Source organism: Somniosus microcephalus, unplaced genomic scaffold, assembly GCF_052327205.1.
Source record: "Somniosus microcephalus isolate GS21.2 unplaced genomic scaffold, FLI_Smic_1.0 unresolved_chr1, whole genome shotgun sequence".
Taxonomy (NCBI): Eukaryota; Metazoa; Chordata; class Chondrichthyes; order Squaliformes; family Somniosidae; genus Somniosus; species Somniosus microcephalus.
This window is the reverse complement of record NW_028225179.1, coordinates 159,539,093-159,552,924: the sequence shown is the minus strand read 5'-3', so window position 1 is coordinate 159,552,924 and position 13,832 is coordinate 159,539,093. Positions and strand designations below refer to the sequence as shown.

The following is a 13,832-nucleotide window of genomic DNA, read 5'->3' as shown; positions in this document are numbered from 1 at the left end:
GACAGACCGCTGTGCTGCTGCAGCGCGCCGGGTGCCCTGGCGATGCCTGGCTGACACAGCGAGTGTGGCAGCAGTGAGTGCCCGTGTTGACCTGTTCACTGACCGCAGCAGAGCAGCCAGTGACTGGACGGCACCACTAATCACCTGGCCAGTCACTGACAGATCTGCCCGGTATTCCGCCCGACTGGTGGCCTCTAAGGGCCCGAAGTCGGCCACACTCCGAGAGAGGGAATCGATGGACTCAGGCAACCGTGCCACTGCCGCCATGAGCTCCGTGTGCCGGCGTTCCGAGTCCGCAGACAAGTCTTCGAGGCATTCCATCTCCTCGGCGAAGAGCATCTCCTGACTGGAGGCCGGACTCTCCCTCTGGGGAGAAGGCCGCTGAGCTGGCCGACCCTTCCTGCGTTGCTGGAGGCCGCTGGGTCCAGCAATTGGACACCCCTCCGACGCATCCCCCCTCTGGGGAGAAGGCCGCCGAGCTTCCACCCCCCTCCCGCCTTTCTGCAGCACGCAGGTCCCAGGAGCTCCCCTCCCCTTCGACAATTCCGCCACGCTGCCCTCCAGGGAAGACGTGTCCCCTACATTGGCCTGGGTGGCCGCGGCTGAGGGTTCCCCTGATGGGCCGCCTTCCTCTTGCTCCTCCTCCTGCTCCTCCTCGGAGGGTCTGTCACTGTCAAGTTGAGGGACCTCCTCTTGACCATCTGAAAGCAGGAAGGCACAAGAGTAGCTTTAGAGTGAGGAGAGGGCATCAGTGCGGGATGCATGAGTGGTGGCATTCAGCGCATTGGTCGGACAGTGGCAAAGGATGTAGATCTGATGCGCAAGTGGGACGAGAGAGGTGCAAAAGGTGATGTCCTTACCATTGCTGCCCAGAACAGGGTCGGCATCTCCACATGCAACGGGCCCAATCACCCGGCCACCCATGAGGCGCTCCACGCGATGTTGCAGGTCGGTGAGTGGCTGGATATGGGGTCGTCCTCCCCCGGTCGCAGTCCGGCTCTTGCGATTATTCGCCAGCTTGGCCTGCAAAAGAAAGGACGGCCTCTAAGTACAGTGTGTCGCCGTGATCTTGTCTGCACTGCCTCCCATGGTGGAATAGCTTGGCCAGTGTGTTCAGTGCAGAATGTGCAATTGATGCTCATGCCTGTGCCATAGCTGCTGGATGAAGGCTGGCCATTAGAGCTTTCAGGTCCCTTTGCCCATAATGTGAGGTGCACATGCAAGGATGAGGAGGTCATTGGAAAGGGTACTCACCCTGACAATGCGTGTGAGGTCATTTAACTTTTTGCGGCATTGGGCACCGGTCCTGGGGACGTCGCTGTTGGCTGACAGCTTGCTGGCGACATGCCTCCAGGCTCTCCTGTAGACGCGGACCGTCGCCTTCTTGCCACTGTCCGGGTACAAAACATGGCGCCTCTTCTCCACAGCAGCAAGCAGCACACTCAGATCACGCTCTGAGAAGCGCTGCGCATGTTCACGGGCCTTCTCCATGTCTTCAGGCGCTATTTGGGTCCAGCAGCAGTGTTCAGGCCTAGCTGGAGGGCTCCACTATCCAGGGCGTGGCAGCAGACACAGTCGACCCTTCCCCCTTAAGAGCTGGCCGGCGCCAGGGTGTCTGCTGTCAGTCACGAGATGGCCGCACCTGCGCTGCGCCCGGCCTCGGCGCTATCGATCACCACCTCCGGCTTAGCGCCCAAAGAGAGGCGTCCAGCAGCAGTTTTAGCGCTCGCCCGAACTAGTAGGGCGAAGCTAATGAATATCGGAGAAGTGGCCTAGATTTGGCGGCGGCCGCAAACTTTAGCGGACGCCCCACTTTAGCGCCCCAAAAGTGGCGTCAATGAATTTCTAGGCCTTAGTGTCCTCTACTGTAAAGACTGATACAAAATATTCATTCAGTGTTTTTGCCATCTCCATATTTCCCACCATTAATTTCCCAGTCTCATCCTCTAAGGGACCAACATTTACTTTAGCCACCCTTTTTCTTTTTATATAACTATAAAAACTCTTACTATCTGTTTTAATATTTTTTGCTAATTTACTTTCATAATCTATCTTCCCTTTCTTAATTAATCTTTTTGTTATTTTTTGCTGTCTTTTAAAGTTTTCCCAATCCTCTATCCTCCCACTAGATTTGGCTACCTTATATGCCCTTGTTTTTAGTCGAATACTATCCTTAATTTCTTTACTTAGCCACGGGTGGCTGTCTTTTCTTTTACACCCTTTTCTTCTCAGTGGAATATATATTTTTTGGAAGTTGTAAAATAACTCCTTAAATGTACACCGCTGATCATGTATCGTCTTACCCTTTAATCTATTTTCCCAATCCACTCTACTCAATTCCGCTCTCATACCTTCATAGTCTCCTTTATTCAAGCTTAGCACGCTTGTTTGAGATCCAACCTTCTCACCCTCTAATTGAATATGGAATTCAACCATGTTATGGTCACTCATTCCAAGGGGATCCTTTACTAGGACATTTTTAATTAATCCTGTCTCGTTACACAGGACCAGATCTAAGGTTGCTTGCCCCCTGGTCGGTTCAGTTACATACTGCTCAAGAAACCCATCCCTAATACACTCAATGAACTCATCCTCAAGGTAGCCCTGCCCAATTTGATTTGTCCAATTAATATGATAGTTAAAATCCCCCATAATTATAGATGTTCCCTTATTACAAGCCTCAACTATTTCCTGATTGATACTCCGTCCAACAGAGTTGCAACTGTTTGGAGGCCTATAGACTACGCCCACTAGTGTTTTTTTCCCCTTATTATTCCTTATCTCCACCCAAACTGTTTCATTATCCTGATCTTTTGACCCAATATCATTTCTCTGTATTACAGTGATTCCTTCCTTTATTAACATAGCCACCCCACCTCCCCTTCCTTCCTGCCTGTCCTTCCTGATCGTTAAATAACCTGGTATGTTTAATTCCCAGGCATTGTCACCCTGCAGCCATGTTTCTGTAATGGCCACAAGATCATACCCATATGTAGTTATTTGTGCCATTAACTCGTCTATTTTGTTATGAATGCTACGTGCATTCAGATAGAGAACTTTCAAATATGTTTTGTGACACTTAGTTCCTGCTTTTGCCCTTTTTATTACTTTACCTTTTACTCCATACCTTCTGCCCCTTCCTGACACGCTCTGGTTTTTAACTTCCCCACTGCTACCTAAGTCTGTGACCTTCTCTGTTGTCATTTTTATTATTTGCTCTCTAGGAACCTCCCCCCAACTATTTAGTTTAAAGCCCTCTCTACAGCCCTAGTTATATGATCCGCCAGGACTCTAGCCCCAGCACTGGCCAAGTGAAGCCCATCCCAACAGAACAGCTCCCTCCTGCCCCAGTACTGGTGCCAGTGTCCCAGGAAGCAAAACCCATTTCTCCCACACCAGTCTTTGAGCCACGCATTTAACTCTCTAATTTTATTTGTCCTAGCCAAATTCGCTTGTGGCTCAGGTAATAATCCAGAGATTATTACCCTTGAGGTACTGTTTTTTAATTTGACCCCTAGCTGCTCATACTCCTTTAACAGAACCGGCTTCCTAGTCCTATCTACATCGTTTGTACCAACATGGACCACGACAACTGTATCCACGCCCTCCTACTGCAAGTTTCTTTCCAGCCCAGAGGAGATGTCCTTAACCCTGGCACTGGGTAGGCAACACAGCCTTCGGGACTCTCGCTCTCGGCTGCAGAGAATTCTATCTATCCCCCAAATAATACTATCCCCTACCACTACAACATTTCTAGTATCTGATACTCTAATAAGATTTTTCAACTATATCCTGTTTCTATCAGAAGCATTTAATAATTTTTCGTGTAATTTCTGATGGCCTGTTTTCAAATATGCCGCTCATAGAATTACACAGAATTTTACAGCACAGAGACCGGCCATTCGGCCCATCAGATCAATGTCAGTGTTTATGCTCCACACGAGCCTCCTCCCACCTTACTTCATCTCACCCTATCAATATATCCTTCTGTTCCTTTCTCCCTCATGTACTGATCTCGCTCCCTTTTAAATACATCGGTGCTATTCGCCTCAACTTGTGGTAGCGAGTTCCACATTCTAAACACTCTCTGAGTAAAGAGATTTCTCCTCAATTCTCCTTTGGATTCATTACTGACTCTCTTATATTTATGACCCCTCGCTTTAGACTCCCCACAAGTGGAAACATCTTCTCTACATCTGCCCCATCGAATCCTTTCATAATGTTAAAGACCTCGCTCAGGTCTCCTCTCAGTCTTCCCTTTTCTAGAGAATAATCTTTCCTGTTCACTCTTTCCTGTTAGTTGTACCCTCGCAGTTCTGGTATCATTCTTGTAAATCTCTTTTATACGTTCTCCTGTGCTTCTATATCCTTTTTGTAATATCCTCTTTCTACCTGTGTGTGGGCAGCAGTGAGAATTGGGAATTATCAGCAGCTTGTAACAATCTGGGTGTAATTTCTGCTGTCGGGATATAGACGCTCAGTCTCTGTCAACTCAGATTGTGTTTTATTTATTTCAGGAAGAAACTCGTCAGAAGAGGAGGTAGGCCATGCTCTTTACTGAAACTCTGCACAGTTTGGTAAAATAGCTCAGAAAAGTGTTTATGGTCAATTTATAACCAATTGTTTGATATTTGCAGGATTAGTGAGGACGAGAATAAACTGACATTAGTAGATACCGCCCTGACTATCGAAAAATTCAACGGCCCTTTACTATACGCAGTGTGCACAGAAATGTTGGATGTCATGAACCCAGGTAAAACTCATATAAGTTCCTTTGGCCTGATTTATATCTTATTTTTATGTATAACGAATCAAATTATATCATAGAAAGTATCTTTTAGTACTAAGTAGTTGCAAATGAACACGGTTAAAAGCGGGCCTGGATGGAGTTAGTGTTATTCACGCACCAAATCCATGTGTAAAAAGCATCGCCTTCAACTGGTCAGCTGAAAATGTCAGCTCCCCGAACATGACCAACACGGGGACCCTCAGATGAACCACAGCCTCCAGAACCCATCGATACTTTGCACACTTCAGCAACAGGAAACACCGCCCTTCCCAGCTGAACCTTTCCTCCTCTACAATACTCATCTCCTGATCCATCTCCATCTTGTGTGTCAAACTCATGTCCGTGACCAAGGTCAGGACAGGAAGCCCTGGAGTGAGGCTTTCTCTGCCTGTTGAGGGAGGAGTGGCGAGGGGTATAGAGTTAGCTGGTGCTCACTGTGGACCTGGGGAGCAAGCACTGGATTGCTGAAAGTGTCACCAAGGCTTATTCTCTCAATTGCCTTGAATCATTCCACTCGCCCTAGACAATTATGGCTTATACATCCAGGGATAGTTTCAGGGTAGAGGTATGACAATGGTGCATCACATTGAATAACCGCTGGTGTTTTGCCTCCACGTGCGGCCCCGTATGAAGCCTATTTGTTTGCATGGACCAGGCTGGAGATATCTGGAGGTTAAGATATTGGCCAATATTTACTTGTCCGCATTGAGGAGGGATTTAATTTTCTACGATGAGCAATGGTGGTGACCTTTCTCTTCATATGTATTAACATGATTGTGACTAAGTTAAGTGTGTCTGTGTCCTTGTCTCCAGCACACAGTGCGGGGTTTCAGTAGCGGGAGAGTAAGCTCCGTGATTAGGGCCTTGTAAAACCCGGTAGGGGACCTATTAGTTGGCGTGGGACCAGGTCACTATTTTTCCCAGATTGCTCCGGCTGCTTGTCCTAGTGCCCTGTGTCCACTGGAAGCTTGTCCCGTTGGGAGTGAAGAGCACAGTTTAGGTCTCCACTCATGGTTACTGTGCTGTCCATACGTGGGGCGAGTGTGAGGATTGCTGATGTGGGGAATGTGGGGACACCTCATTCAGGACACAGAACTGAAGCTTCACTTTGGGTTCTCCTGTTATTCGAGATTCTTTAGGATGGAGTGGCCTCCTTCTCCAGGAATGCGTGTCTCAGAGTAATGGGAAGGTTCCTGTTGATTACTGTGACCATCCTCTGCTCTTGGGTCAGTAGAAAGCGGCCAGCATTGGTCCCACCCACTCACTCACAAACTTGGTGTGTTCTGAGGGTGGTGAGGAGGATCTCCTGTAGAAATGGAGCATCCACCTGTCCTTTTATGTCGGTCAGTTTTGTTTTGTCTGATTATGTGCTGGAGTCTGTTGAGATTCGTGGATATAATTTGATTGATGGACTGTATTCAGGGTGATGTCGGTTTGCTGTCTCCAGGGTGTCTTTTCCTCTTGTGGGTGTCTCTGAATCTGGGGCCTGCCCGATTGTACCAGCTTTGTTTGAGTTCCTGTGCAGGCTGTTGTTCAGACTGATCGAGTTGTGGGCCACAACTGCTTCATCCTCTTTTATTCTCTACATTTTCCCTTGAATTATTTATTCACTGCCCTTCCTTATCTTTTCCCCTGTGGTAGCTCTTTTCCTCCCTCCATCTGCGGGATGTATTCTTGATTCTGTTATGTGTTTGTCCCCTAATACGCTAAATATACATTGGCTTTTTACAAAATAATCTGTATCCAAACCCCATTAAATTATCTTGAAAACTTGGAAATAATGAGAGGTCGGTTTAATACTTTTCAATCATATTGATCCACCCACTACATACAGAGACTGAGATTACTGGTACAGACAGATCATACAGTGACCGTGAGATTACTGGGACAGACAGATCATACAGTGACCATGAGATTACTGACACAGACAGATCATACACTGACCGTAAGATTACTGGGACAAATAGATCAAAATGTTACTGTGAGATTACTGGTACAGACAGATCAGACAGTGACTGAGATTACTGGGACAGACAGAGCAAACAATGAATGTGAGATTACTGGTACAGACAGATCATACAGTGATCGTGAGATTACTGGGACAGACAGATCATACAGTGTCCGTGAGATTACTGGTACAGCCAGATCATACAGTGACCGTGAGATTAATTGTACAGACAAATCATACAGTTACTGAGATTACTGGAACAGACAAACCATACAGTAATCGTAAGATTACCGGTACAGACAGATCATGCAGTGACCATGAGATTACTGTTACAGACAGATCATACAGTGACTGTGTGATTACTGGTACAGACAGATCATACAGTGACCGTGAGATTACTGGAACGAACATATCATACAGTGACCGTGAGATTACTGACACAGACAGATCATACAGTTACTGTGAGATTACTGGGACAGACAGATCATACAGTGACCGTGAGATTACTGACACAGACAGATCATACAGTGACCCTAGAGGCATAGAATCATTGGAAGTTACAGCACAGAAGGAGGCCATTTTGGCCTATCGTGTCCGCGCTGGACAACAAACCTGTCCATCCTAATCCCAAGTCCCAGCTCTTGGTCCGTAGCCCTGCAGGTTACAGTATCCCAAGTGCACATCTAAGAATTTTAAAATGTGGTTAGGGTTTCTGCCTCTACCACCCTTTCAGGCAGTGAGTTCCAGACCTCCAAAATCCTCTGGGTGAAGAAATTTCCCTGCAAATTCCCTCTAAACCTTCCACCAATTACTTTAAATCTGTGCCCCCTGGTTTTTGACCCCTCTGCTGAGGGAAATAGGTTCTTTCTATCCACTTTATCTAGGCCCCTCATAAATTTATACACCTCAATAAGGTCTCCCCTCAGCCTCATCTGTTCCAAAGAAAACAACCCAGCCTATCCAATCTTTCCTCATAGCTAAAATTCTCTATTCCCAGCAACATCCTTGTAAATCTCCTCTGTACCCTCTCTAGTGCAATCACATCTTTCCTGTAATGTGGTGACCAGAACTGCACGCAGTACTCTAGCTGAGGCCTAACTAGTGTTTTATACAGTTGAAGCATAACCCCCTGCTCTTGTATTCTATGCCACGGCTAATAAAGGCAAGCATTCCGTATGCCTTCTTAACTAACTTTTCTACCTGGCCTGCTACCTACAGTGATCTGTAGACATGCACACCAAGATCCCTTTGTACTTCTACACTACTCAGTGTCCTACCATTTAATGTGTATTACCTTTCCTTGTTAGCCCGCCGCCTCCCCGCAAACACATTACCTCACACTTCTCCAGATTGAATTCCATTTGCCACTATTCTGCCCACCGGACCAATTTATTGATATCTTCCTGCAATCTACAGCTTCCTTCTTCAGTATCAACCACACAGCCGATTTTAGTGTCATCTGCAAACTTCTTAATCATACCCCCTATATTAAAGTCTAGATCATTGATATATACCACAAAAAGCAAGGGACCTAGTACTGAGCCCTGCGGAACCCCACTGGAAACAGCCTTCCAGTCACAAGAACACCCATCAACCATTACCCTCTGCTTCCTGCCTCCGAGCCAGTTTTGAATCTAACTTGACACTTTGCCCTGGATCCCATGGGCTTTTAACTTTGTGACCAGTCTGCCATGTCGAATCTTACTAAAAGCCTTGCTAAAGTCCATATACACTACATCAAATGCACTACCCTCATCTACACTCCTTGTTACCTCCTCAAAAATTCAGTCAAGTTTGTCAGACACGACATTCCCTTAACAAATCCGTGCTGACTATCCTTGATTAATCCGTGTCTTTCTAAATGAAGATTTATCCTGTCCATCAGAATTCTTGCCAATAATTTTCCCACCACTGAGGTTAGGCTGACTGGTCTGTAATTACTCGGACTATCCCTTTCTCCCTTTTTAAACAAGGGTACCACATTAGCAGTCCTCCAGTCCTCTGGCACCACGCCTGAAGCCATGGAGGATTGGAAAATGATGGTCAGGGCCTCTGCTATTTCCTCCTTTGCTTTGCTTAACAGCCTGGGATGCATTTCATCCAGGCCTGGGGATTTATCCACTGCTAACGCTGCTAAACCTCTTAATACTTCCACTCTCACTATGTTTATTTCATCTAATATTTCACACACCTCCGCCCAAATAGCAATGTCTGCTCCTCCCCTCTCCTTTGTGAAAACAGACACAAAGTATTTATTAAGAACCCTACCGACGTATCCCGCGTCCACACACAGATTACGCTCATGATCTCGAATAGGCCCGACCCTTTCTTTAGTTATCCCCTTACGCTTAATATATTTATAAAACATCTTTGGGTTTTCCTTGAATTTACTTGCCAATAATTTTTCATGCTCTCTCTTTGCTGACTCTGAGGCTACTGGGATAAAGACATCATACAGTGACCATGAGATTACTGGTAGAGACAGATCATAAAGTGACTGTGAGATTACTGGTACAGACAGATCATAAAGTGACCGTGAGATTACTGGTACAGACAGATCATACAGTGACCGTGAGATTACTGGTAGAGACAGATCATACAGTGACCATGAGATTACTGGTAGAGACAGATCATAAAGTGACCGTGAGATTACTGGTACAGACAGATCATACAGTGACCGTGAGATTACTGGTATAGACAGATCATACAGTGACCGTGAGATTACTGGGATAAAGAGATCATACAGTGACCATGAGATTACTGGTAGAGACAGATCATAAAGTGACCGTGAGATTACTGGTACAGACAGATCATACAGTGACCGTGAGATTACTGGTATAGACAGATCATAAAGTGACTGTGAGATTACTGGTACAGACAGATCATACAGTGACCGTGAGATTACTGGTACAGACAGATCATAAAGTGACTGTGAGATTACTGGTACAGACAGATCATACAGTGACCGTGAGATTACTGGTATAGACAGATCATACAGTGACCGTGAGATTACTGGTACAGACAGATCATACAGTGACCGTGAGATTACTGGTACAGACAGATCATACAGTGACTGTGAGATTACTGGTACAGACAGATCATACAGTGACCGTGAGATTACTGGTACAGACAGATCATACAGTGACTGTGAGATTACTGGTACAGACCGATCATACAGTGACCGTGAGATTACTGGTACAGACAGGTCATACAGTGACCATGAGATTACTGGGACAGACAGATCATACAGTGACCGTGAGATTACTGGTACAGACAGGTCATACAGTGACCATGAGATTACTGGTATAGACAGATCATACAGTGACCGTGAGATTACTGGTACAGACAGATCATACAGTGACCATGAGATTACTGATACAGACAGATCATACAGTGACCATGAGATTACTGGTACAGACAGATCATACAGTGACCGTGAGATTACTGGTACAGACAGATCATACAGTGACCATGAGATTACTGGTACAGACAGATCATACAGTGACCGTGAGATTACTGGTACAGACAGATCATACAGTGACCGTGAGATTACTGGTACAGACAGATCATACAGTGACCGTGAGATTACTGGTACAGACAGATCATACAGTGACTGTGAGATTACTGGTACAGACCGATCATACAGTGACCATGAGATTACTGGTACAGACAGATCATACAGTGACCGTGAGATTACTGGTACAGACAGATCATACAGTGACTCTGAGATTACTGGTATAGACAGATCATACAGTGACCGTGAGATTACTGGTACAGACAGATCATACAGTGACTGTGAGATTACTGGTACAGACAGATCATACAGTGACCGTGAGATTACTGGTACAGACAGATCATACAGTGACTGTGAGATTACTGGTATAGACAGATCATACAGTGACCGTGAGATTACTGGTACAGACAGATCATACAGTGACTGTGAGATTACTGGTACAGACAGATCATACAGTGACCATGAGATTACTGGTACAGACAGATCATACAGTGACCATGAGATTACTGGTACACTCAGATCATACAGTGACCGTGAGATTACTGGTACAGACAGATCATACAGTGACCGTGAGATTACTGGTACAGACAGATCATACAGTAACCGTGAGATTACTGGTACAGACAGATCATACAGTGACCGTGAGATTACTGGTACAGACAGATCATACAGTGACCGTGAGATTACTGGTACAGACAGATCATACAGTGACCGTGAGATTACTGGTACAGACAGATCATACAGTGACCGTGAGATTACTGGTACAGACAGATCATACAGTGACCGTGAGATTACTGGTACAGACAGATCATACAGTGACCGTGAGATTACTGGTATAGACAGATCATACAGTGACCGTGAGATTACTGGTACAGACAGATCATACAGTGACCGTGAGATTACTGGTACAGACAGATCAAACAGTGACCGTGAGATTACTGGTACAGACAGATCATACAGTGACCGTGAGATTACTGGTACAGACAGATCATACAGTGACCGTGAGATTACTGGTACAGACAGATCATACAGTGACCGTGAGATTACTGGTACAGACAGATCATACAGTGACCGTGAGATTACTGGTACAGACAGATCATACAGTGACCGTGAGATTACTGGTACAGACAGATCATACAGTGACCGTGAGATTACTGGTACAGACAGATCATACAGAGACCATGAGATTACTGGTACAGACAGATCATACAGTGACCGTGAGATTACTGGCACGGACAGATCATACAGTGACCGTGAGATTACTGGAATAGACAGATCATACAGTGACCGTGAGATTACTGGTACAGACAGATCATACAGAGACCATGAGATTACTGGTACAGACAGATCATACAGTGACCGTGAGATTACTGGTACAGACAGATCATACAGTGACCGTGAGATTACTGGAATAGACAGATCATACAGTGACCGTGAGATTACTGGTACAGACAGATCATAAAGTGACCGTGAGATTACTGGTATAGACAGATCATACAGTGACTGTGAGATTACTGGTACAGACAGATCATACAGTGACCGTGAGATTACTAGTACAGACAGATCATAAAGTGACCGTGAGATTACTGGTATAGACAGATCATACAGTGACCATGAGATTACTGGTACAGACAGATCATACAGTGACCGTGAGATTACTGGCACGGACAGATCATACAGTGACCATGAGATTACTGGTAGAGACAGATCATAAAGTGACCGTGAGATTACTGGTATAGACAGATCATACAGTGACCGTGAGATTACTGGCACGGACAGATCATACAGTGACCATGAGATTACTGGTACAGACAGATCATACAGTGACCATGAGATTACTGGTACAGACAGATCATACAGTGACCGTGAGATTACTGGTACAGACAGATCATACAGTGACCGTGAGATTACTGGTACAGACAGATCATACAGTGACCGTGAGATTACTGGTATAGACAGATCATAAAGTGACCGTGAGATTACTGGTATAGACAGATCATAAAGTGACTGTGAGATTACTGGTACAGTCAGATCATACAGTGCCCGTGAGATTACTGGTACAGACAGATCATACAGTGACCGTGAAATTACTGGTACAGACAGATCATACAGTGACCGTGAGATTACTGGTACAGACAGATCATACAGTGACCGTGAGATTACTGGTATAGACAGATCCTACAGTGACCGTGAGATTACTGGTATAGACAGATCATACAGTGACCGTGAGATTACTGGTATAGACAGATCATACAGTGACCGTGAGATTACTGGTACAGACAGATCATACAGTGACTGTGAGATTACTGGTACAGACAGATCATACAGTGACCGTGAGATTACTGGTACAGACAGATCATACAGTGACCGTGAGATTACTGGTACAGACAGATCATACAGTGACCGTGAGATTACTGGTACAGACAGATCATACAGTGACCGTGAGATTACTGGTATAGACAGATCATACAGTGACCATGAGATTACTGATACACACAGATCATACAGTGACCGTGAGATTACTGATACAGACAGATCATACAGTGACCATGAGATTACTGGTACAGACAGATCATACAGTGACCGTGAGATTACTGGCACAGGCAGATGATACAGTGACCATGGGATTACTGGTACACACAGATCATACAGAGACCATGAGATTACTGGTATAGACAGATCATACAGTGACCGTGAGATTACTGGTACACTCAGATCATACAGTGACCGTGAGATTACTGGTATAGACAGATCATACAGTGACCGTGAGATTACTGGTACACTCAGATCATACATGACCGTGAGATTACTGGCACAGGCAGATGATACAGTGACCATGGGATTACTGGTACACACAGATCATACAGAGACCATGAGATTACTGGTACAGACAGATCATACAGTGACCGTGAGATTACTGGTACAGACAGATCATACAGTGACTGTGAGATTACTGGTACAGACAGATCATACAGTGACTGTGAGATTACTGGTACAGACAGATCATACAGTGACCGTGAGATTACTGGTATAGACAGATCATACAGTGACCATGAGATTACTGGTACAGACAGATCATACAGTGACTGTGAGATTACTGGTACAGACAGATCATACAGTGACCGTGAGATTACTGGTATAGACAGATCATACAGTGACCATGAGATTACTGGTACAGACAGATCATACAGTGACCGTGAGATTACTGATACAGACAGATCATACAGTGACCGTGAGATTACTAGTACAGACAGGTCATACAGTGACCGTGAGATTACTGGTACAGACAGATCATACAGTGACTGTGAGATTACTGGTACAGACAGATCATACAGTGACCGTGAGATTACTGGTACAGACAGATCATACAGTGACCATGAAATTACTGGTACAGACAGATCATACAGTGACTGTGAGATTACTGGTACAGACAGATCATACAGTGACCTTGATATTACTGGTACACTCAGATCATACATGACCGTGAGATTACTGGCACAGGCAGATGATACAGTGACCATGGGATTACTGGTACACACAGATCATACAGAGACCATGAGATTACTGGTACAGACAGATCA

The 13,832-nt window shown here is 45.4% G+C and overlaps 2 protein-coding genes across 2 annotated transcripts in view; one reads left to right on the top strand and one right to left on the bottom strand.

Moving 5' to 3' along the window:
• The window catches only part of LOC147096368 (zinc-binding protein A33-like), a 766,539-nt gene that overhangs the window by 436,886 nt on the left and 315,821 nt on the right, over positions 1-13,832 (bottom strand). The gene's annotated exons all lie outside the window — the stretch shown is intronic.
• LOC147096376 (E3 ubiquitin-protein ligase TRIM39-like) overlaps positions 1-13,832 on the top strand; it is a 68,191-nt gene that overhangs the window by 4,539 nt on the left and 49,820 nt on the right. The window contains exons 2-3 of the mRNA XM_085973810.1: positions 4,518-4,540; positions 4,638-4,753. Coding sequence (XP_085829936.1) covers positions 4,518-4,540; positions 4,638-4,753 — 139 coding nt within the window. The remainder of the gene's footprint in view (positions 1-4,517; positions 4,541-4,637; positions 4,754-13,832) is intronic.